This window comes from Poecilia mexicana, unplaced genomic scaffold (genome assembly GCF_051168715.1).
Source record: "Poecilia mexicana isolate PSO_F unplaced genomic scaffold, ASM5116871v1 scaffold_13, whole genome shotgun sequence".
NCBI lineage: Eukaryota > Metazoa > Chordata > Actinopteri > Cyprinodontiformes > Poeciliidae > Poecilia > Poecilia mexicana.
In genome coordinates, this window is record NW_028263382.1 from 22,724,968 (window position 1) to 22,750,818 (window position 25,851).

Consider the following 25,851-nt stretch of genomic DNA (forward strand, 5'->3'; position numbering starts at 1 on the left):
AATGGCAGAAGGAAAAAAGAAGAATGCGGCCGCGTATCGCAGCGTCTCTTTCAAAAAGTTGGGCTCCAGTAGGAGTGAGGAGCAGCAACAGAAATCAGAGGGTTCGGAGTCTGTCGGCGTCGCCCTCCCCCCGGAGCCCAGCCGAGCAGAACAGTCCTGGGCGACGCGTAATGTCAGTGTGTCAAGAAAAGTTTCCAAAATCTCCGCCACCGCAACCGCAGAGCCAAAGAGAGGCTCCTCCGCTCTTCCCTCCTCTATTTCTCCATCCATTCGCCAACTCACGGAGAAGTTCAACAGCAGCAGCAGTAAGAGGAGCGGCGGAGCCACCAGGACGCAACACGCCTCACCGGGAGACGGTGCAGCGCCTACGCGGGGGAGCAGCACTCTACCCCGGGCCCGAGGCGACAGGATAGACGGATCTCCAACTCGTAAATCTTTCCACGAAGACAGCGGTGAGGGATGTTTCTTGGAGAGCGACCCAACCACCGCAGAATCTCTCTCGGACAGCAGATCGCTAAAGTTTCACTCTGGCACCGATTCTGTGTCGGGTTCAGATTCGGAGAAGTGGATTTTTAGGCGTTTCTCAGCTGAGAGCTGCAAGTCTGGTAAGAGAGATTATTCTCAGATTTCTGCCGCTGATCTTAGAAAGAGTTTGACTACAGATGAGGAAGAGGATGTTGGTTGTAAAGAGGCTTCACTACCTTGCAAACCCCACAGAAGTTATCGCCACATCCCCACGCATTCTGAAAGGTGGCCCAGTGTTACCAAAATCAGACAACTTTTCGATGAGAAAGCTTCGCAACTACTCAAAACTGACACATGTGAGAGCTTAAAGGCAGCGGGCAGAGGCTATTTACATGACTCCAGCTACATTGAAAGTGACAAGCAGTCAGTATGCATTTCTGTCTTTGATAAATTCGCATCTGGAGAAGAAAGCAGGGAAACTAGCTCTGCTAAAGACACTTTTTGTTATTGTGTGGACATTTATTTCAAAACTGAACATCCCCATCCCTCAAATGATGAGGAAGGAGATATAGAAAATTCTGAATTGTCTTCCAGAAGTCATTTTCACACTGAGTGTAATTATCACAGGAATAATTCGTCTACATGCAGATTTCATAGTACCAGTGCTGAGGCAGAAGCTACCTGTAAGTTCCCCAGAAAAGCTGGATCGACGCCTGACCCTAAACCTGACCTTCAACCCTGTGCTGCTCCGTCTTCGAGGCGATCAGTGGGCTTAGACACCTCCTCCTGCTGCTCCTCTCTACAGCAGCCGACAGAGAGGGAGAGAAGGGATATACAGGGGGTCGGGCTGCCCAGGGATAGTTTACATTCCTCACATAGTTCTTCTAGAGCACCAGCCCCCACCACCTCCTCCATCTCCTCTACTCCAGCTCCAGATAAAGCCATTACCTCCTATTCCTCTACTATAGCTCCCCCCTCTGAGTCAGGAGCCTCTACAAAAGTTAGCTCTCCTCTCAGCTTCCATTGGAAGTTAAGCTCTGGAGACGAAGAAGAGGTGCACAGCAGGAGAAAGAGAGGAGGGGCTTGGAGTTATCCCACATGTCCTGCTTCCTCTGTCACTTGCAGGGGAGGGGAAAGGAGTGCCACTGAGCGAGGGGGCAGCTATTTATCCCGCAATAAAAATGGCCGTTGGGGTGCAAAGGTCATTGGCAGGTCCTCAGGCAGCGAGGAGGACAGCCCTGCTTCTATAGGCCCCCACTGTAGAGAGGCAGTGCGCCGTCGCTCTCTAAGAAAAAAGAAGAAGATCAGCGGGGCTGCTCTAGCAGCAGGCCGTGATGATTACAATGATCAGTATGGTGAATCAGAAGGCAGTGACAGTGATCCAGCCCTGACCATGGATCACACAGAGAGGCAGCAGCAAAACACTGGAGAAGTTACAGGGATGATACATCGGAGCCACTCGGCTCGAGAACCTGGTGGCCGTAGCAATAAAGCCAGGGTGCAGCACTGGGAACGCCTTTCCTCGCCTACTATGTCCACCACACTTCCTGCTGTATCACGAGTGTCAAAGGTGAAGATACCCCCTTTTGTTTCTAGTCCTGGTGATTCATGCTGCAGTAGCAGATACTCCAGTACTGAGACTCTAAAAGAAGAGGACCAGGGGGATGATGGCAGCTGTGGAGCTAATATGCTCTTTAACACCAGTGGATCACAAGGCAGAACAAGCAGAGCTGCTTCGTCATCTATGTTGAGTAAAACTTACCATGGAAATTTCACCATGTACCGGTCCCCCAGCTTTGGACATGGAGACAACTTCTCCCGGGCACCTGTCCTAGTGCATCCCAAAATCTTGCCGACAGTAACCTTCATACCAAGTGTAACGCCCAGAGAAAGTGGAGGATCTTCAGGAGTAAGAGGTCTTGACACTGTTGTACTAAGGAAAACAACAGGGAGAGAGGCTGCAAATAAGGCTAACAAAATTTCTACGTCCAACCCCGATATTGCATCAGAAACTATGACTCTCTTAAACTCACTGAAAAATGACGTGCCAAAACTCAAAATGCGAAGACCAAGTGGAGGGGACCGAAACAGGGCTGGGGAGTGTTCATCGGAGTACAGCAGGGACTTGGGCCCTCTAAGTGGGACCGTTTTACCTTCGGGTCACCGCCCTTCACTGAAAGACCTCACAGCCACTCTAAGGCGCACAAAATCATTCACCTATTCGGACAAAATAACAACAGGTGCAAGATCTTATTTGACAGGTGGCACAACAAAGAGGAGTTCCTCTGAGCAGCAGCTTGACTTGGATGATGAGAAGACTGAGGGTAGGGTGGTGGTGTCAGACAGAGAAGTAGAAAGTGATGGTGGGGATTTTCGATTTGGGCAAAATCTTAGGACTTATGGACTAAAGGATGAGGATGACAATGGAGAAGTGATGCCAACTCCACTAGAGGAGAGATGTGTGCAGGAAGCCAGGCAGGTCATCCAAGATATCTGCCAGATGTGCAGTAGGGATGATGATGATGATGATGATGATTTAGCTTTAATGTTGTCTGATAGTATTTTGGGGAATGAAGATTTACAGGTCAAGCAAACAGATGAAAGGAAGGAAAAGACAGGAGGCGTTAAAGATCAGATGAGCACAGCTCAAGAGTCTGAGAACACAAAAGACAAAGATAAACATGAGCAGGAGAGAGAGAGCAAGGAGAGAGAGAGAAGTGAACAAAGTATGCAGCTGGAGAAACTAAACAGTAGGGGTACCGACTGCTGGGAGAAGTCCAACAGGCAGACCAGAGAGATTGAGAGATCATTACTGAAGGGGGACTCGGAGGAAAGTATGCTCTATGACCGCTCCATGGATGAGCTTTCAGGCCATGACTCCAGCTTAACAGATGAGGGGATTGTGACAGAGCCAGAGTCGGGTCCCCCTGACCTCTCAGTGAGATCTTTCCTGGGATCAGCTGGGGTTAATTTAGGGTCAAGAGTAGCAAAAGATGTTCTAGGGCAGCCACTGACTGGATGGAAGCAGTCAGCTCTTCATGAGATGGAAAGCTTCAAACAGGAGGAAAAAACAATGCCAGAGAGCAGCTTGAACTGTACAAACCATCTAAATGAAACTCGTTTTCCGCAGTCTTTGACCTATCCAGTATGTACGGCTCAGACTGACAACCGTATTGTGGATATGAGTGCTACTACTTTTATGAACAAACTTAACAATGAGGGAATCAACACCAGCAGTGCGGTGTCAACGGGATTCACATCGGCTGCAGCATCAGGAGAAGGAGGATTTGAATCTCCTGCAACCCCAAGTGCAGTCCGCCGAAGGCGCAAATTCTCTCCTTCTGGTAACAACAACACAGGGTCCGATTCCAGTAATGGAAGTCATGCAGAGTCAACAATAGCAGCTGTAGGAAATGGTGAGTCCACTGTCTATCGCTCTCTTAGCGACCCCATGCCTCAGCGGTGCTGTTCTCTCGCGGAAAAAGGAAGCAACAATTTTTCTTCAGTCGACAGCAACCTTTTGGGCTCCCTGTCTGTCAAGGGGGGTGCTTCTCCTGAAGCCTCTGTTGCATCTACTCTATCAGAATACAAAGGCAGCGTGGCAAGTGATTTGTCTGTTTACAGTGATGGCGGTTTACGTGATGACAGTATTCAGGATTACAGCAGGGTCATCAGGAACATTGTAGCCGAACCAGGTGCAATGGACAGGTTGATCACAGATGATCATGGCAACGGCAAGGCCCCCAAGAAGAAGTCTTTTAGTGACCCCAGTCGCCGTAGTGAGGCCCCTCCAGTGTCCCAAACTGACCCTCAAACTGGCAGCACACATCAGGTCAGTGAGTTGGATCAATCTGGACAGATTCCACCTTCTAGCAGTGAACCAATCCTAAGTGAGCAGAGAGAGGAACTTTGGGATTCAGAGGCTAACCGCACACAACTGCTTCAGGCCAAGATTGCTGCCTCCCAGTCAGAATGCAGTGCTGTTTCTGATAACCCCGATGACGAAGATGATTCAATAGACCACTATCAAAAGGAGGAGAAGTTTAACTTAGATCTGAAGCTTGCTGAGGTTCTGTCTCCTAGAACAACACGCCGGCTGGCTAAGAAACGTCCCAGCAAGTTACAATCTTTTCCTGACAATGTCCAATTTCATCCCATTGAAATGGGTCCAGAGGACCAGGAGGAGCACAGCAACCAAAGTAAGCTAGTATCATCTCTTCCTGCATCACCACTGAAATCCAAATCCAAAACTAAACCCAAGCACATTCGCAACGCCAGTGAGCCCGCCGCCTTCATTCCCATCTCCCCACCTGCACAGCTCCAACCCCTGAAGGAAGTGGACTTCCAAGCAGTGCCTCCAGGACATGAGGTCCCATCTTTGGAGGATGTTTCACAGAAATACAATCTTGAGGACACTGAGGCCAGACCTGCTTCTATAGCAAGTAATGGATCTCAAGGATTAATTCCTGGTGCAGAAGGCTCTGGTGGGACCAGTAACATTGGACTTACAGAAGCTGGACCTCAGAAGATTGGCACAGAGGACAGGTTGTCTGCTTCTGCTCCACAGAAGACCAAACCCAAAGTGGTGAGTTCAGTTTTTTTTTCTCCCACCCTCCTTTAGTGTGCTTGTTATTGTCTCTGCTGCTGTGTGTTCTGTGTTTTAGGTTTTGATTGTTTACCTTGAAATATGCACACCAAGCGCAACACAGATATTCATGTGGTTTTCTTTTGTTTTATTGACAGGAAAAAAAACTATGCAATATTCAGACATTGTGTTAATATAATAAATAAAAAAACACAGCTAATCTAATTGTTATGGTTCTACGGCACCATTCAGCGCTTGTGTTTATTTTCTCCCAACAAACACTTGCATGGCTATTTTCAGAGGCCAGTTGGGTTTCAGGATTACATGGCAGAAGCTATTGAAAGGTCGAGGAGTGTTAAACTAACATTAGTGGATGTTATTAGTTTAATTAAACAAAACTCACACAAAAGACATTAAGGGGTAGTCCAGGGCCTGCTGTTTCTTTTTCGTTTGTTTTGCCCCAGCATCAATTGTGACTGTGCCAGGGTAGGAGTCATAGAGAAGGCATACAATAATATACTCTCCCAATCAGAGTATGTTATGTAATGCTATGTTTAAAGGCTGAGAGATTTATTTTTGTCTTATTTGCAGATATTAGGGTGGCATAATCCGGTGTTTGTAGTTCATAGCAATATAAACAAAGTGAAGCTCTGTTATGTCACGTTTTTTAAACTTATGTTGAGTAGTTACTTGTTTAAAAGTGAATGGAAAGGGAATTAAATTTGCCTGTGTGTATTTCTAACATCTCTATATAGACATAATCTTTGCTGCAGATCACTGGCTCGGGTCAAAGTTATTATTATTTGCAGTCACGGATGTGGCTGTGAGGTATGAAGAAAGTAAAAACAACTTTGGTACCTCATGCAGGAAAGCTGCAACCAAAACTCAGGACTTTCGGTTCATTACATCATCACTGGGATAGCTATGTACCCCTGTGCTCACTTTTTTTTCTGGTGGGGATGCTTGATGTTGGTACATGGAATATTTTGAATGGATTATGTGACACCAATAGGCTCATTGATCTCTCAAGATTGCCTTTATGGTATCTTTTATCATGAGGTTGTTTCCCCTGTGTGTCTCTTGTCTTACAGTTTTGCTCATTGATTGCAAGACAGGGTCTAGCCACCCCACAACCTTGAAAAAATAAGGCTTATCTAGAAAATGGCAATCTGTACTTACTGTATCATCTCTTTGGTATATTATGCATTTGCAGTCGTTCATCTGGTTCCCCTGGAAATGGAGCCATCTGGCACTGGACTTTTTTTTTTTTAAACTGCCATTTGTCAATTTGTTCCCACAGCGGTGAGGGAGTGGGTTTAAAGTAGTTTTCTGAGAATTTACAGTAATTTTCTACAATTTACTCAGAGTCTAACAAAGTTATAGGACTCCAACGAATAATAGCTACCAGCAGGAGGTTGCTCAGAGCTGGTTTAGCTTATTTACTAGTGAGAAACTGGAAACTGTAATATTTCATGGAAATCCACATTTATATAGGGACCAGAACTGGAAAAAAAATTATTTTTAAGGTTCTCTGAAAATAATTTACAAATGAATAAAATTTTGTGAAACATTGGGACTAGTTATCTCCACAATGCAAGAAAATACTGAAGTCTAAAGAAAAAAAATAAGGTGATCCTCTGTACATGGGTACAAAGTGATCTGGATCCTTCATCAATCCCAGGCTTGCTGTTTTTTGTTTATTTGTTGTTTTTTTATTTTCATGAACAATCACATTGGCTTCCTTGTAATTTTGCTTAACTTTAGCACTAAACTAAGATGCTCAGCTGCTAAATTCATTCCCTTTCGTTACCTTGGTGCTCATTGGTTTTCCCTCCCTGTTGCTGCAGTCACAGAAGCGGTAGCTGGCAAACGACCTTTCCAAGCAGGAAATGGGTTAAGGGAAATGGGAAGTTGTTGTGGTAACTGGAGGGTTTGACGATGTCCAGTGCGACTGGTGCTCATTGTTCTGTGTGTGTGTGTCATAAACTGGTTTCTCTCTTCCTCTGCTTTGTGTGTGTGCGTGAGCCTTTGTGCATATTGTTTGCCTGGAACATGTCAGTATCTTGTTCAAACGTTTGGAGCCAGCACATTAGGTTTAGAACGGTGCCCTGCAGCTCTTGTGAACTCTGACGGCCTGTGTGATTTGGACTGAATGCAATGACTGTACCGGGCTAAAAATGAACCTTCAGGGGTTTGGAGAAGCACAGAAGGAAAATGTTGAAATTCTATGGGGTTAAGGGAGGAATATTTTTCCTTCTTCCACCTTTACCTTGCTCAGTTTTACCTATTCTTTTTTTCTCTGCTCTAGTGTTATCCTTTTGATCTAAATCCAGTCTCCCTCCCCCTTCCAGATGTTTTTGCCAGTCTTTATCGATTGCATGCCTGTAATGTTGTGCCAGCGTGTTGCCTTTTCACATCTCCATTTGTGTTTTTCAGTCTAATTCCCATAGATTCCAGCTCATGTCCAGCTTATTCTCTCTGCTATGTCTTTGGAGCGTTGTTGTGAAGTGAGGTCATAACTTTAGTGTAGTCCATGCCGACAAGCCAAATGTCAGGTAGACGGAGAGAGAAAAGAAAAAGAAATAAAAGGAGTTGGAAGGAAGCGTACTGGCTTAAAAAAGTAACAGGATTAAAATAGAAGTGAGACGCAGTTAAAGAATGAAGCAAAAATGAAGGGAGGGGAAAAGGAGACAAGCCTTTAATAGAAAAGTTAAGGAGAACTGTCTAGTTTTTGGTCATTTTTTATGTTCCATTAAAAAAAATAATAGTACAGTACTTCTCACAAATCCATTATTATGAAATTAACTTCACAGGAACTGAACAAGCAGGTTTGAACAAATAGTACCATAAGATGTTGCTGTAACCGGCCGTGTTTATTCGCTCAGAAAAAAAAAAATGTCAGTGCACATGCTGTTTTTGTGACATTACTGTGACGGATGGAGTTTCCTCTTGACCTTTTATGTGTGCATGTCTTCTGCTCATTTAAGCAGTCTTCACTTTAACAGGCAGCAGGAATGTGGTCCATTCTCAGCCTCTCCTTTTGTTGCATAACAGCTCTCAACTTCCCAAAAGAGATGAAGATTTGCAGTGAGTGTGTGTCATAATGACCTAATTTGGGCTATAAGATATTCTAGAACTAGAACTTTTTATGTTCTAATTCTAGAACATGAAATGTTCAATTTTATGAAATTTTGTTGGCTGCCCATAATCATATCAGCCTACTCTGGTGACTTGATTTCTTGCGTACTCTTTGCAATATCTTCCCTCGGACCAGGCATGAAAGTGTACCACGTTGTTCAATATGATTTGAATAATGAGTCATGTCGACAGAAGCTATGAGTTGTGGTGTTTAAGGAAGACAGATGGAGGAAAGGACATAACTGGAGAGGGAGGGAAAAGCTGGTTTAGATCAACTCTTCATGGATTAGGTTTAAAAGCAAAGTGTTTATAACTATAGATTTATGAGTGACTTTGTTTTATTTGACCACCCACATGGAATCAAATACTTTCCATCTACGTTTTCTACAGCCACTCTTTTATAATCCCCTTGTTATGCTAACCAGACTTAAACAAATGGAAAGGTAGACCTGGGCTGTAAACTCATTTGATGTTAACTTCATAATTCTGTTGAGTAAAATTCTTTACACACAATAAAGACGGAGACTGAAGTGGACTCTGTAAGGTCATAAATCATTATTGGTTTTAGGTAAATAGATACTTGCATAACAGTAAAGACAACCAGCATGCCTTTGCGATGATTTTGCTTGTCTAATATATGATGTACTGTGTTTTTGGCTTAGAAACAAAGTTTTGGTGGATTTTTTTTTTTTTTTTAGTAAAAAAAACAATAATGATAATCCATTAAATATACATATTATTCAAAGATATCCAACCTGAGTGAAATCCACCACACTGTTATTTTTCTCTGTGACAACCAGTCAACTCTCCTTCCGGTTCTCCTTTATGGTGTGATGCGCCGTCGTTGCTGCATCGTTTTTTGTTTTTTTTTCTTAACTGAAGGAGGCTTTTTGAATTTTGTTTTAGCTTTGTTTAGCCTCTACAATGCTGCAGCATTTTTCAAAATTGCATTCAATTGCCTCTATTCACAACGTCATAAATGGGAGACATAAACTCTACATGAGAGGCTGAAATGATGGCAGCAATTTTGGATAAGGAATTATTTTGTTGGTATTGTGAAAAAAACGTAATAGAGTTCAGATTTAGCAGAATAATTATATACTTTAATGACTGGAAAAAAAAACCCCACCCTGACAATATTGTTGGTATTGTTTGGCTTAGTTTTATAGGAGCTTCATTTAAATCACTGCCTTTGAAAGAATGACTGAGTGTAATTTTTGTGTACAGTTATGTACTAAAGAAGGCTATTAAATATTTGGGTAAGTTTTATTTTTAGGGCACTATTTGTGTTTGTTAGACTCTGGCCACATATAGTGATATTTGAATTGCCAATACTTTTATCATTATTGCAATAAATGTCAATGCGATAAAAATTTAAGCCAACATTACCCATCTGTAGTAGCTATTACTTTGGTTATTAGAAAGAAATATGATTGATGACTGTTTTGTTATGCCTTTAAAAACAATTACTTTTATATAAACCCTCCCACCAAAATCAGAAAAAGGGAAAACAATCTCTAATCCATTAATCAACTCTTTTTAAAGGCCAGCTTGAAAGTTGAATGAAAGGCCACATCACATGGTGAATATTGAGCTGGTGCCTGGAGCTCTTCCTTTACTTACAAAGGTCAGCGGAGGGTAGTGGTGGTCTAAAAAGTCGTGCATGTGAGAGGTTAAAATGTGCTGGTGAGATGAAAGGTTCAGGATATGGCTTGTTCTGGCTCTGCGGATAAGTGGGAGGAGGAGGTGGGATGAATCAGAAGATAAAAGATGATGCTGTGGATATCTGTGCTATCTGTGACACATAGCTGGTGTCTGCTGGGGGACCTTTTACTCTGAAAACTGTTCCAGAAAGTTCTTAGCTGGGAGAATGAATCACCAGACCAGCTTTTGACTGGTACGTGCAACGATCCAAGACATTCTGACACCACCACCTAAAAACCTTTGAGGCTTGATTAAAAACTGTCTGATGAAATCTATCACATATCTTGTATGTGCATTTTTTTTTTTTTTTTTTTTTTAAACTTTGAGGTTTAGTTGACCTTACGGAATAATAAATAATAAACTCATGTACTGAACAAAACCTACATTCATCCTTTCTTTTTTTGGAGTATACGTTTTAAAACCAAGCTGGACACCATTCTTTCAAAATGGAATAATCTGTGATAATTGAAGTGCAACACATAAATCATCACTTTTGGAAAAACACCTTCAGCCAATAACTTAAGGTATTAAAGTGGCCTTAAAGAGGTTAGGGACCAAAGCTGCCACCCAGCCAGCATGCCTAGGTGGGACCCATGTGGGGGAAAGGAGGGCTGATGTATGGGCCCCATATGGGTTTGTCCGCGGGTTCCACGATGGCCCCACATGGGTTTGCCCATGTAGGGCCACAGCCCACATGGGCCCTAAATGGACAAACCCATGTGGGGCCATCGTGGAACCCGCAGACAAACCCATATGGGACCCATATGGTCTGCCCTCCTTTTTCCCCACATGGGGCCCATCTAGGCATGCTGGCAGGGCAGCAAATATCTAAAATCCATGATCACGTGAGACCGTTTGTAAAATGCTTGTAACTGCCTATTTTAATAGTAGAAAAAGCAAATATGCATTAATTTGCTTATCTCTGCTCTGAGGGGTACAGGCAGTCAGCACCAAGGAACATGAATGGCGCTCTTGATTTGACTGCTTTTGCAAATGCCAGCCGGTAGCATGTCAAGTAGTCTAAATATGTCGACTTCCCAAGCTGGATTTTCTTTCAAAATTGTATATTGACAAAAACAATCTGACTACAAAACTACAAATAAGTAGGGGGACGAATGGAGGTTTCTTTAGGACTCTCTGAGCTGTATATTGTCACTAAATCTATTCACTTGGTTGAGGATTGCGCGTACTCATTTAGCTTTCGGAAATCCCCCCACATCATATCGACCAAAGCGAGGTCTGTGTTTTGCCACTGGGACGTTGCAGCATGTTGATTCTTTTCTTTTTCCATCAGCTGGTAGATTTGCTTTGGAATCGTCGTCCAGTGCTACGTGGGCCAAGCTTTGGTTGTCAGACAAATGGCGTCACTATTGACGCTAGAATACATTGGCAAACAGAGACTGCAAGGTGCCAAGGTCCTGTGGCTGCAACATGAGCCTGGATAATAAGTTTTCCTCCTCCATTCTTGACAATTAGAATGAGGTGTTTGTGCTGTGCTATGTGGCTGAACATGTCCGCTTTGGTCTCTTTTGTTGAAACACAGTGTTCTAGAAGGTTTTCTGCTTCATTTCGATTCAGCTTTGTAGAATGTGCCATATTCGTTGAGCTTGAAACGGGGAACTTTTCTGTTTTTCTCTCTTGGGTCTATTCCTGAGATGATGGGCAGCTGTCTTAATTTACTTTTTAAGGTGATTGTGTTGCCCAGGAAAGGAAAGACATCAGCAAAGACAGGCAAACCGCCAGATCTCCTTCTGATGCAAAGGCACAGAAGATCATTTATTTATGAATGTTTAAATAATAGCACCAATGCACTACCTTCTCTTCTATTAAATGTCATGGAAACAGCAGGAGTAGACTTAGTTGTATTATGTACAACTTTACTTGAGATGCATCTTCTCTTTCTGCTTTGGCCTGGAAGTTTTCCAGGTTTTTTTTTTTTTATATATATTATTTAATCTGTTCCTGTCCAGGCATCCCACACGGCCTGGTCACCTCTCTCCTTCATCGCTTCCTCTTGGCTTTCCACTCGTCTGATTCGGTTTTCCTCATGCTGAGCAGGTGTGCAACAGTACTTGCACACAAAATGGACCCAGTGAGAAAGATTCGTATAATTGTTATTTTTTTTATGTATAATATTTGCTCCTTCTAGTCTGATGTTTTTGCAGAAATTTGACCAGAAGTACAGTAGGTAGTACTTGTATTTTTGTGTGGACCAATCCTTTGTTATCTAGGATTGTGGCAACAATGGTCTTTGCTTGGCAATATGAACATCAGTAACGGAAAATCTTTACTAGTAGTTTGCTTTAAGCTATCAACTATAGTAGCAGCTTTTGGCCAAAGCTGTTATTTAAGATAAAGTTTCAGGTGGTAATTTTGAATATTTGTCAGCCATTTCCAGCTCATTTTTAGAGTTCTAGCACTAGCAAGTGGATGATTAAAGTTTTCTTAAGACATTAAAACGGATGACGTGAAGTGTCTCTCTGTCTGCAGTGAGGCTCCATCTGGTTTCTCACAGCGTCCATGTATATACAAAAAAAAAAAAAAAACAAACTGTGGGAAAACACTGTTGAATGTCCTTGCTGGGTAAGTCACAGTTGCTCTACGCTTTGAAAATCTTTAGCATGGCCTTTTAAGGAAAGCCTCCCTTGGGTTTTTTTTTGTTTTCTGTATTTCAGATTTTTTTTTTGTATTATTATTATTTTACTGTTGCCCATGTAAAAAATGCATTTGCGTCGTTGTCCGTCTTGATTTTTCCTCCTTGTTCCTGACTCCTGTCCCTTTCTAGCTCTCGTCTCTCGGCTGATGTGGATCCACCCAGTGTAATTACAGAGCAGTTTGCTTGTGTAAGGAAAGCCTCTCCTGAACCAGCACTTTCTAACAGACTTGCCATTTCAGCCGTTCTGTGTGCACTGGAAGATTTTGGCATGGTTCATGTGGGCAACGTAAAAAATAAAACATAAAAAAGAGGCATTTTTACTTGATTGTGATAAACATGTTCACCTTTTGAAGACTGTTTTTTCTTTGGTTCAACTATGCAGGACAGTCTTTGGTATGTCCAGTGAAATTTTAGCCTTCCTTTTTGGCTTCTCTCTGAATCACACATCTGCTCCCACTGTGGCTGCAAATATGCTAACGTGAGAAACATAGTATTCAGTCACTGGATGACTGACGTAATGCTGACTAAGTTGTGCCAGCTGGAGAAGATACATTTTCCCAACACATTTTAAAACATATGCCCAAAAATTCAGGTTCCCCCCCTTTTTTTCTTTGATCACTGATAATAAATATTTCAAATTAACTTTGTTAGATTAAACATTACAGAAGAAAACATGATAACTTTTCAGTTTTTTTAATTCCCTCAGTTTATCTTTCTTTGCTGTAGCTAATCTCTATATGCAGCTGGGATTACTAAGATTAACCTAGCTTTATTTATTACAAAGTTTCACTGCAAAGCTGCACCAGGTCTCTGGTTACCATGTTGGATCTATTACACTCAAGTTTGGGGTTTCAGTTTGAGTTAAAAAGTGGGGTTGTTGCCCTGATCACCATGGGAAAGTGCGGCATGCATTTGTATTCACCCTTTACTCTGACACCTCCAAATAAAAGCCAGTACTATCAATTGTTAGAATCTGGACATTGGGGGTGATTCCACAAAGTACTGATGTAAGGGTGTCAAATGAAAATGAACTCGGCACTTCTCAGATTTGTATTTAGACAAAAAGTAACATTCATCTATGGATGAAATAGTAATTATAAGATACGTTGAAGTATGGATTTATTATTTGACAAAGCATAAAAAGCTTTGACTTACTGCGTATTTTCCATATTAGTTGGCTGGAGCATTTCTTCAACCAACTAACCACAGTGTGCAGCAACAGGTGGGGTAGGGGCAGCTCTATTTAATGCTACACCAGCATTTACACTTGCACCTACTAAACCTCACACTGTTCATACATACGGTGAATTTTCTTCTTTCATTTAACAAATGATGGCAACCAAAGAGTATGGTGACAAGCTTTCACAGTGTGGGTAGCTGGAGTTACATCACCATGCATCTATGCATGTAAGATGGGGATGTGCGCTTATTTCTACAGGAAGTCATTGTTAAAGACTTTCTGCCAGTTTCTCTCACACAGTGCTACGACTGTGCCCTCCTTGCATCATGCTGCATATTACATTGCATGTTTCAGAGCGTGGTTGGATGCAGGCACAGCACAAAAACGTTCATAGATGGACTTCGAGCCCCAATGTAGCTGTGGGTTGGTTTGGCCACCGAGCGTTCCCTCAAGGCTTTGTCACTCAGAGAAACATGAACTACGCAGCGCTCCTTCTGTTTTCTTTGTCTCTTTATCTTTCGCTCACCTTGTCCTTCGTCTGTCTTATGGCCTCTATCCGACGGTTCGGCTCGTGCTCTAGCTGCAAGTTAAGAAACGTGCACAGAGGCGGCAACGAGAGGCGGCGAAAGTGTCACAGCGCTGACACTTTCGCGAATGGCTGCTGGGCTCCCGAATGGCTGCTGGGCTCACGGATCAAAGCTCAGGGAGAGGATGGCGGCGATGGAAAGATGGGAGCACCTAAGACCAGAGATACCCGACAGGCAGGTGGTGTTTGCTCTTTGTCTGTGCAGAATAGATTGAGTTTCAAACATAATCGTCGGCTTCAGTCTCACTTTTTGATTCCTTGACGTCGTTGCGTAGGATAAATCTAGTTGTCCTGGTCACTGAAAACTTCATCAAAGGCTTTGTGGCTTTGTTTAAACATTTGGAGCAGCCTGAAAAGTGGACTTTGATATTTTATCAGGAAAATATCTTGTAATATTTTTGCTCTAAGCTGCTGTTGTCATATTACTTCAACACTGTCATGTGGATTTTGCATCTGTGCTGTCATAACATCATTCGCAGCATGTGGTTTACGTTACTCTAGGCTTGTTCATATTGTTCTTGTGTCTTTTGATCACATGGTGATCAAAGTCATGAGAACCAATGGCATTAAAGACGACATTTTAAAAATATTGACTTTCACATTTGCTCAGCTTCGGCCTCTGCAAGTCGAAGTTCACTTTTGGTACGAGTTTGTGGATTATAAATGCATGAGTCACATTCTTAGTTTGTAATCTAAACCTTTAAGTTGTTGTTAATATTTGTCTGAGCTCATGCAGACCATTTTTAAGTTGGATTGAAATATAGAAGTTGTTGAGGGTCCTGTGTTAAATCATAGAAGTTTAAAGTTGGAGGCAGAAACTAAAGATAAATAATTTAAAAATAATCAGGAAATGTAATAATAAAATCAGTTTCTAGTAGTGAATAAATTGGTACAGCCTCAAATTTAAAATCACACAGGTGCATCACCTCAGTACACAATGAGAACATTAGTACTCAGCATTTTGCAGGAGGTTTGATTTATTTTAACCTGCAGGACAATGATTCACCCTGACGTGGTCCCGACTGTGGAAGTGACTGTCGTCACCATCTGCAGATCAAAACCATGTCAGAAATGACATTGTTGTGGCAGACAAGTTAAGGGAGTTCAAAGAAGTCTCAAAAGAATTTAAAATGAGCCATTTCATTGTTCAGTCTATTTTCAAAACAACTGCTAACATATTTAAGACCGCCTGGGCGAGCTCAGTCTCCAAAAAAACCTAAATGTCATCTTAAGACATTTGTCATCTTTTGCTTCTCTTGAAATGAAAGAGCATGGCTGCACAATCAGAAAAAGACTTTATAAAAAGGGTAGCTTTAATGGGAGGCATGTATGTACACACGTATTCGGTCCCCTGGATGGACTTTCACCGTCCTTCATGCTTTGATTTAAAATAGATCAAAAATCTTAGTGTGGTGGGCACATTGTGAGGATATAAAAAAAGAGAATTGAGAGGAAAATCTTACCATCTCCGGCTAAAATTGTCATGACAACTTTTATATTAACTTTTATAACTTTTATATTAAGTATAAAAGTTGTGCTAACGCTGTTAGCACAATATTCACAATGTTGTGCACACCATTGCCAACATTGTGAATATTAGCACAATGGTGTGCTAATATTCTGCATCCCAACAAAAATATGTTTGGTAAAAATATTCATTCCGTTATCTTTGCTTCCTAAACCAAGGAAGCAAAGATAACTTGTGTGAGATAATCTCACACAATCTCAATTGTGTGAGATTTACAATTGCTGTAACTGTATGACTTTAAAATAAATAGTGTAATAATAGGAAGAATAATAATTGTTACCAATACCATTTTTGAGCCAATTCTGTTTGCTCTTTCTGGACTATAAATTGCAGTATTTTTTCTTCTGTCTTCCTGTGAGCGGTCAATTTTTATACTGGAAGCAGAGGTGACGTCTCACTGTGTGAGAAAGGGACAAGTTGGGATGAAGCAACTGCTGGCTTTACATATTCTGAAATTACATACTAATGATGTAGTACCTGGTTTCATTGTGTATTAGATTCAAGTTTAATCAAAATAGATCAAATGCTATGTCGATTATATATAGCCTTTATATATTCTCTATATGGTGCAGGGTAAAATTGTTTTTTTTTTCCACATAGGGTCAAATTTAGACATCTTTTTTTTCATAATAAACATTAGACATGATTTGAAAACTGATTCTTTTCTCTTTTGCTCAGGTTACTTTTTATTAATATAAAATATTTTACATGATCTGGAACATGACAGAAAAGTAAAAACAGAACAAATGTTTAATCAGGTAAATATTCATTTTTTTCATGGCATAGTCTACATCTGATATATCTCTCACTGATTTTCTTTCTTCTTTTTTTGAAGTCCAGTGTATCTGTTTTGCTCCTCTGTCCCTTGGCTGTCTCTCACACCCATCCAGTGAAGTGAATATCTGGCCAAAAATAACAGCAGTAATCGCCATGGCAATGATGATGGTTAATGATGATGACTGCCATTTATCTGACCAGAGGAATGCGCCTGCGTTTGCGTGCGTCCCCTTAGACCTGTTGGAAGGGTTCACACGAGGCTCCCGTCACCCGGTGACAGCAGTCAGGGGGTTGTCGCTAACAGTTTCTCCTGAAACAATGTAGTCCTTCTTCACCGCTCAATGGGCTTTTTATTTTCAAGAAGACTTCAGCTTTTTCTTTTTTTTTTTTAACCTCTTCAAGTATGTTATGTGGAATATTAACTTTGCAGTTCTGTTGTTTTTGTTAAGTATGGAGGAAAATGATCTAGGACAGCGTACGTCAACCACAGTTAAGCTATTCAGGAAAGCAAGGTTTCCAGTAAATGTCACAGAAACACTGCACTATTGTGACTGATCTCCAGTGCGAAACAACTGGATGACTTTTTTGTTTTTTGTTTTTCATGTATGGATATTTAAAAAGCAATTCTTCAGATGAGACACCTGAACCAAAGAATGAGTTGCAGTCTCTTTTACTGTGGTGATTTATTTTCTCTTTTGGGTGTCTCTGTTGTCGTGCGGCTACATCTTCTACTAAAATGTTTCAAGGCTCTAGTTAAATGTTGTGCAGGCAACATTTAACTAGAAAAAAGTTCCAAATCTGAATTTGAAGTAAAGTCTTATTTCTTCAGGATGATAAAGAGGGAAGATGTTTGCTTCTATGTCCATCGAGGTTTTATTTACTCCTTTGTTCATCATCATTGCCTTTCTAGTTTCTAACTTGATTAGATTTTTTTGTGTCTGCCCCCTTTACAAGCTAAGCGTAATTAGATTATTTTATTTCACAAATATTTGCTTATTTGATTGGACAATTGTAAGCTAAAAATATCACGGCATCAAAGTGTTTTTACGAAACTTAAAATGCATAATGTGACCTAACTGCTCTAATTTAAAACTCAGAGATAGAGCTACTGCAGTATTATTGAGGTAATGTTTATGACATGTATTTTTTGGTATTTTGATTCTGATGCATAGATTTAGGCACCTGAAAATTAGCATTATACAGAATATTTTAACTTTCCGCCACTCTACTCTTTATATAGTGATGCTGGGGGTCTAGCAAGCTAATTGTAGCTTCTTAATTAGACTGGCTATCTGCTCCACTAAATAGCCTGCAGTCTGCTGCTTAATAAACATGCAGCTTGAAGTTTTCTGACTTTAATTTTAAAAACAGTTAAACCATAGGGAGAGTTAGAAGAAGGAATCCCTTAGGCGATGCGCCAAGACTGCAACAGGTGGAACTTTTAATTTAAAAGCAATATGATGCAGAATTTTAACATTTAATTTGGCATGAATTAAATGTGATGCAAAAAAGTCCTAAAACGGCCGGTTATATGGACAGTTTATCTGCCACTAGTAGTATGGGTAAAACTCATTTATTGCAGAATAAACTTACCAGGCGAACTTAGTTGACAGTAATTCTTGAATTTATTTATTTTTGCACGTACTGTATTCAAGGCTGCCGATTTAGTTTCTTTTTTCCCGCAATCACAGCCTCTCGTTCACAGGTATAATTTTCTTCCAGGAACTACTGTTAGCCCTCTCCTGAACACCGCCTAGTTATTTTGCTTCAAATCATGTAATAGAAAAGCCAGTCATCATGGAAATGGAAAAACAATTGCAGGACAGTGATGGGAAAACATTATAACCTGTTAAATATTTAGTCCTCCCACAAGAAATGTTTGCATCTGTTTTTTAATGTATTAAACTCTGAAAAAGTCAATGGGTTCTTTACAAGTTGACACCAAATATTTGTGTTGTTTTAGTCATCCAACGAAATCGTATTTTACACACTTTTAGTTGAAGTAGCTTAAGTGATTTCTTGTGTGTTGAAATTCAGAATGTTTTCGTTCATGTTCATTTTTTTGAGTGAATTGACATTACGTATGTTGAATAAACCCAGACGTTCTCATATTTTTTTCATGCCTCTGAATGCAGTCTGACAACCCGTAGACTCATGCCAAAGTGTCGATAATACCGACATGAATGACACAGAAAGGCAGCAGAAAAACAAATGTAAAATGGGATCCAGCTTGTTAATAACATGCAATTTCATGTAAACAGGCTTTCTGTTGGCTTGGCGGTTTTGCAGCTGGCAGCTTCTCCACAAACTGTTTAAATCATCATCTATAAATCAAGCCGCGCTCACTCTCTAATCTGGCTGCACATTTTGATTAGTGCAAACTGCAGTCTAGTTTGCACTGATTTATTTCACTTTCAAGTGAAATTGCATTCAGATTTACAGCAGTGAAACACATATTTGTGCTCAAACTGAAGGCTGCAGGGTTTTTTGTCTTCGTAAGTGCAGTGAATGCTCAGATTTTGTGTCGTTACTCAGCATCTGCAAGAACAAAGAAGCTAATATTTAAAAACCTGCCATATTGGCTTTTAATTTGAAAAATGTGTGTGGAGGTGAAAACGACATGGATCCTGCCTTTTATGGAGCTATTTCTTCTGTGTTATCCTTCTTGCAAAAACCATAATTGTCTTCATTGAGAGGGCAGGGCAGGAAGTGGGTTTGGGGGAGGCATTTTCAGAGCATCGTGGACATACACACACACACACACACACACACACACACACACACTAAATGGTTCTTGTATCTGGTGAGAGGAAAAGAAGAGAGAGGGGATTTGGGGGAGCTTTTTTAAGCGGCTATGAGAGCTTTGGGCTTTTTTTGGCTGGTGAAAGTTGATGGTCATCCTTTTGTGTATTTTTCATCATCCATGGCATCGATGTTTTGTTTTTTTTCCCCTTAGGAATGTGGTGACATCAGAGAGGCTAAAGTTTCAATTTAAGCTTAATGGAAAAGAAAGACAATTAGTGTCATTGTGTTAACTTTGTTTTACTCTTACTTTCCTTCAGCATTCACCTTCTAATATTGTTGTTTCTGTTTGTTCAACTTGTTTCCTTCATACCTTGTTTTGGTCTTTCTCTCTCCCCCTTTCCTTTCACCTCTCTTCCTCTATTTTTAACTTCTCTCCCACTACGTTCACATCTGGATCTTATATAAAGAGGGAACAGGCTTTCAGCCATAAAAGACTATGTGTGCATGTGCTGGTGTTTGGCTTACAAAACATGTAGAGCTCCTAACATGAGTTATGCACCAAAACATAGACGGCCATATCTAAGAAGAAGAGTTGATGTACATTATGAAAAAAATGAAAACCATGTCTTCTACTTTTCTTTTTTTTTTTTGCTAATCTTTATTTCACTTCACCCGTCTTGCCTTTTCCAAAGGTCCAAATGCTGCTGGAGCTTCTGTCAGACTTTCCTAACTATCACAACAATTATCACTACCATCAGTTTGCGACTGGTTGAATGTAATGTGAAGCACTTCTGGGTCCTCTGGACCCGACACATTGCCACACAAATACAGAACATTTATATTTAAAACTACAGTTGGTACCTGCAAGGCACATTTTACACTTAATCATACTTTTTCTTACTTTTATTTCTAGTCTACCTGTGTGTCTGCTAATGTTTGAACACATCTAATTCAAGTTTTCATCCGGACCTCGTAGCCCAACCACTTCTCAGGTATCGGATGGCCTTCTGTAGGTTTTGAGTCCATGAAAAGAAAAAAGAGAAAACGTACGATTGTTTCGGTGATTTCTGCAAATGTAAAGTTTTTCACCGCAGCTGAAGAGATTCGTTATTCTTTGGCGAGAAATGAAGGTCAAAGGAAGCGTTCAGCTCTCATGGTTTTTGTTTAAAACACTTCGACTCCTAGTAATGCGTAGTTCCCACAAGTCTGAACCGGAAGTGATCCACGCAGTCTTGGTAGGCAAACACATCGCAAAACGTAGCTGGAGCATGTCTTCGAAATATATATCAACAAAATCGCTGCTGTCCATTTGGCCCCATATGAGACAATATGAAATGTCTTTAGTGCCGTTTTTTCATATTTATAATTAGATCACATAGCAGTAGGACTTTACTATAAAAATGTATGATTTTTATTATACGTCAATGGTGGGTTTTTTTTTTTTTTTTGGACCTCTTCTTCCTGTAGTTATAAATTTTTTCCCTCAACAAACATGAGGAGATTCTTCCAAATTATAATAAAACCCAGTATTGAGCATCACTTTACAAATGAGCAGATTAGCTGAATAATATACATGAATCCATGGTGAACTTATTAGTGTGAGTTGTGAGCTCATAGTCAGTTTTCTTGCTTTCTCCACAGTTTAGCTCTATGGCTCCAGAGCCATTAATTTTCAGCTCACGCCTCAATTTTGTCATCAAAAAAAATAAGTTGCTGTCTCAGATCGTCAGTGTTGCTGGTTCGAGTGTCGGCTTGAGGCTTTACTGCAGGTTCTCCTCATGTGTGACTGTCCACCTGCTAGTCACTCCAGTTTCCTCGCTACACTTTTCAAAAATCATAATATGTGAACTGGAGACATGAGCTGTCACGTGACTGCAGTGGACTGTGGACCTGGCCTTGACCCGAAGCTCAAGTTTTCTACCTTACCTCAGTTAATTTATAAATGGCTTCCATCTCCGAGTTGTTTTTGTGATTTTCAGTAAGCGTTGTTGTCTTTGACACTGTTTTATCTCCGTCGTTTTAAACAAGCCTGCCCTCGTAGCGATCTTTTTTTCTTTCATTGGCAGAAATATTCCTGACCTCCTCCAAGATATAGGACCTGTTTTATCACACGTTTTTGTGAGGAAACCGGTTTTTATTTTTTTTTTATTTTCTGAAATGTGTTGTTGGCAACAGCCTTACAGAACAAGAGTGCTTAGAGAAATTCACTTTCATGAAGCCTGGCAGCTTATTTAGCAGTTTCAATAAAAAGGACCTTGGTACAGATCAAAATTTAATGGGATATTTAATGGGTTCTTCTTTTGCCACAAACTTGACTTTGACTTTTTGTGCAACAAGTTTCTTTTGCGCATAAACTAATCATCATGCTGTTGTCTTTATAAACTTTTTTTTTTTTCAGCCTTTGAAATGTAGAGACTGTCATCCTTCAACTTGGTGGTCCGCAGAACGTCATCAATCTATCGTCCACCTGAGTTTTGAAACTCACCTGAGTGTAATAGGCTCCTCCAGATCTTTTAAGCTCTTAACTCTCAGGGAGCAAAGCACTGTTCTTACCCAAACTATGATTTAAGAACCATTGACATGATGACCTCTAATCTAGCTAATGGTAGGCTGTATTTCTGACGAGAGAAAAAAATATGCCTGGTGCCTCCAGGAGGCGGGACTGAAAACGCCCGGACCGGCTGACAGACTCTTCCACAGCTACGTTGACTCTACTAAACCACTTTAGCTGGCTGTCGTTTGTAAAGTGTTGTTATGATCCATGTAGAAAATTAATCAGGTGAATGTTTATTGTAAGTATTCAACAGTGACAACAGCTTTGAGATGACAGCAAATACCATTTTTACCACTTCAGCCTCTAATTTGCGTCTCTCTGCTTTCCCGCAGCTCATTGTTTGATCCAAGTTAGTAGAAATCTGACCCTGGCCAATCTGATTAGTTGATCTTTTATTGTCTTTCTTTTTGAAGTTTAAACTGTCTTAACAATGAAAATGTGTTTTAGTAAAATAAAACGAATGCTTCTCAAAATCAGGCCAAAGTTAGACCTGTCTCTCTCTGCATCATTGAACTCTCCAAATGCAGTCCTCCAGATTTCATCATCTTTTATTCGCAATTAGCATTATTAGCTTACTTAAACAATCAGCAACTCAGTGTGTGTTGTGTTCTCTGGCAAAAAGGAACTTGTATGCTTTTGTAAAATGCTGTTCAATATTTTCAGTCTGAAGCGTTAATTTTTATATTTTTTTGTCTGTTTAATGTGCTCCATGTGAGATTTACAAAAATCTGCCAACATTTCCAAACCCAGCATGTTCCATGACACAGATGTGGACTTTTCAAAAAGCATACAACTTTTATCCTTTTGAACAACTTTGCCGTTATCAGCTAAATTCCTTGTATTTTGAGAGAAATCATCATTTGTTTGTGTTTCTTCTGACCTCACTTTTAAACTCCTCACTGATATCAGTTGGCTGAGTCGTGTTGCAGTAAAAAAGTCTGCACTGAAGAATGTTGTCATTAACTCAACATGGTGACGCTTTGTGTTGTATGTTAACTACATGGGAAAAAAGATCAGAGCTTTAGAGTGTGTTTAATTGAACTCTAGATTGTTTGTGTGTGTGTGTGTGTTTGTAATACCTTGTGGGGATGATTTTGCTGACACATATTACGTTGTGGGGACCAATTGCTCCTTGTGGTCAGATTTAGGGCTACGGTATGATTTGAGTTTTGGTTAGGGTTAGGTATGTGATGGACAGGGTTAGGTAAAGGATAAAGCTAAGGTTTAGGCTGTAGAAATGAATGGAAGTCAATGGAAAGCCGCCACAAAGATAGCCACGCAAACGTGCGTGCGTGTGTGTGTGTGTGTACTCTAATAATAGAGAAAGGAATGGTGCAGGCCTGGGAATGTTGTCCCCTCTGGAAAAACAAACTTTTCTTTCCTCCCTCCCTGTCCCCCTTTCTGTCTGTTGCTCTCCATGTGAGATGGGAATAATGGCACGATGGGGGAGGGAAGGAGAAAAGATAGTAAGATGGAGAAAGACTGCAAGACGTGTGGTGTTTGGAAAGAAATGATAATAGTTTGCTTTATAACTGAGTTTTATTTTCACAACAGGTGCTGTTTTAAAAAGCGATTTCAGGTTTGAATTACTGACACCAGACGGGTAATCTGAGAAATTTAGCAATTTACCAAATGTCAGGATCCAAAATAAACTTATGAACTGAAGAGATCTTAAATGGCCAAATGAAAACATGTGGCTTTTTTTTAGAGCAGAAATAAATATTACATTCTTGAGCCTAAATCGTTAGAGATGATTAGAACAGGACAAGATGTTACTGCTTTGATTACTAGGCGGTGCTTTGATGTACAATATGTTTTTACTCCATGCATTTTTCCATTACCTCTGACCAGCTTTACTGTTAAAGAAATCAGCCACACAGGATGATGCTGCCACCACAGTGTTTCACAGTTGGGTTAACGTCTTTAGGATGATTTGGTAACATCCACACAAGACCCTTTTTTTCTAAACGGCAAAAGATTTTCACTCTTTTCTGCATTGGACCAAAACGATGTTTAGGGCACCCTAAACATTTCTTTTTGTAAATGCATCCCAGAGGGAAACCTTCACCCTCCTGTATTTGTGTGATTTTTTTTTTGTGAAATTTCTGCAACCTGTAACTTGACCTATAACCCCAAGAATGGCAACATAGGCGTATTCCATTTTTGTGATTGTAATGCAGAACATTTAATGAGGCTTTCTTGTTGTTTTCTTGTGGAGGCTTTATGCTCATGTTTACAGATCTGGAGAATTAAAAGCTGTCCTCGGTGCTTCTGTGTGAATGAAAGACATTTCTGAAAATAGCCCCATGTGGATGCAGGTGTTTTGAAAACGTCAACCTGTTCTGAGGGAAAAAGTGTTCTCGGCCTCAGTTTTCATCCATGTCGCTGCCGACTAGTAGCAATCTCCAAATGAGACTTCTTGTTATCTTTTTCTACAACAGCTTTCTTTTCTGTTACTGCAGAAACTAACTAAAGGAGTGCACAACTAATAGTGTTCCTGTTGGCCAATTGAGGTGCAGATTGCAAAATCATAACGGATGATTTTAAAGTTATGTCAGAGGTAACAGACATAAAGATGAGCAAGTAGGGTTTTGGCGGTGAGGCTTTTTCTGAGTTAGTTGTGGTTTTAGACTCCAACTTTTCAAAAATGTGAAGAATGCCCTGAGACATGTTTCTAAACTCTTCTGTTGCCCAGAGCAGCTGCTGTACATGTTCATCCTTGGTCTAGTGTGCCTCCACCTGAGACTCTTGGAGTGGAAGAAAGTTTTTTTTTCTGATTTATGGTGAAGGAGCAAGAAGCTTGCAAGAGTTGCTTAGAGAGAAATAAAAGCATACAGGATCATAAAAAATTGTGCAGTTTATTTCCAGCTGTGAAGGCTCCCTGTTTTTGTTCCCACTTATGGAAATCTTCTACTCCAAAGTAACATCGATCACCTTGTTTGCTCCGGTTTTATGTCCGGGGCCGGGGTTACGCATGCATTCCTTTTTGTGCAGTATGTGTGGATGGATGCATTGTTTGTGAATGTGTTTATGCAGACATGCTACCTGGATTCCTGCATTCCAGTCCTGCAGTTTGGGCTCAGACTACAGCATTCTGGGAAGTATGGAGCAGGGAGGGGTTGAAATGAAAATATAAGGGAGGAGAAGAAGAAGGAGTGAGAGGAGTCTTGAGTTGAGTTCCTTCCATTCTGAGGCAAAAATCCCAGGGGATTTATCTGTCCCTTAAACAGACTGGCTGTGATGTAACTTCCCATAGTTATTTTTGTTTTTTTACTTTCCAGCCTGTGCCCTGGGCCATAGGCATATTTTTTTGAACTTTGTTGGGGTTATATTTAGCTACAATCCTAAAATTATAATCTAGATTCGCTCGCCTTGATTAAAAAGTGCATTTTAACCATGTGGGGTTGTTTTTTTTTTTGTTTTTTTTAGCTTAAACGTCCAATGTGCTTGCAGCAGTGATGTGGAGAGCAGCTTTGGTTTGAATTTGGGCAGCAATTGTTTGCTGATCTAATCGCTCGGTTTGAGAGCAACGCTGGGACCGAGCCCGTATAACACACATTAATGCTGAGAGGCACACACACGTAACGCTGCCATAAAAGGAGAGAGCAAGAGGGAACGGGACGAGGTTGAAAAGGGGAGGGGGTCTTCTTTTCTTCTCTTTCCACCACCTCTTTCTGAATCTAATGCCGTCCTGAAGTTCATTTTGGTCTACAAGCGCTCACTTTCACTCATTCATCCCCTTGTGTTTTCTCTTATATGCCCTTCTCTTTCATTCTCATACTTTCCGGTCGGAATCAGTTTCTCTCTCTCTCTCTCTCTTATCAGATGCCGGCTGCACACCAAGTTTTTTGGGAAGTGCTTTCGCTGGCATCAAATGCTTTCTTTCCTCCTAAGACTTTGCTCAACCTTATTCATTAACTAAATGACCGTCAT

The 25,851-nt window shown here is 40.8% G+C and overlaps 1 protein-coding gene across 1 annotated transcript in view; it reads left to right on the plus strand.

The window, feature by feature from the left end:
- The first annotated feature begins 1 nt into the window (after window position 1).
- The window catches only part of arhgef17 (Rho guanine nucleotide exchange factor (GEF) 17), an 85,854-nt gene continuing 60,004 nt past the window's right edge, over window positions 2–25,851 (plus strand). Inside the window, exon 1 of the mRNA XM_088011890.1 lies at window positions 2–5,050. Coding sequence (XP_087868016.1) covers window positions 2–5,050 — 5,049 coding nt within the window. The remainder of the gene's footprint in view (window positions 5,051–25,851) is intronic.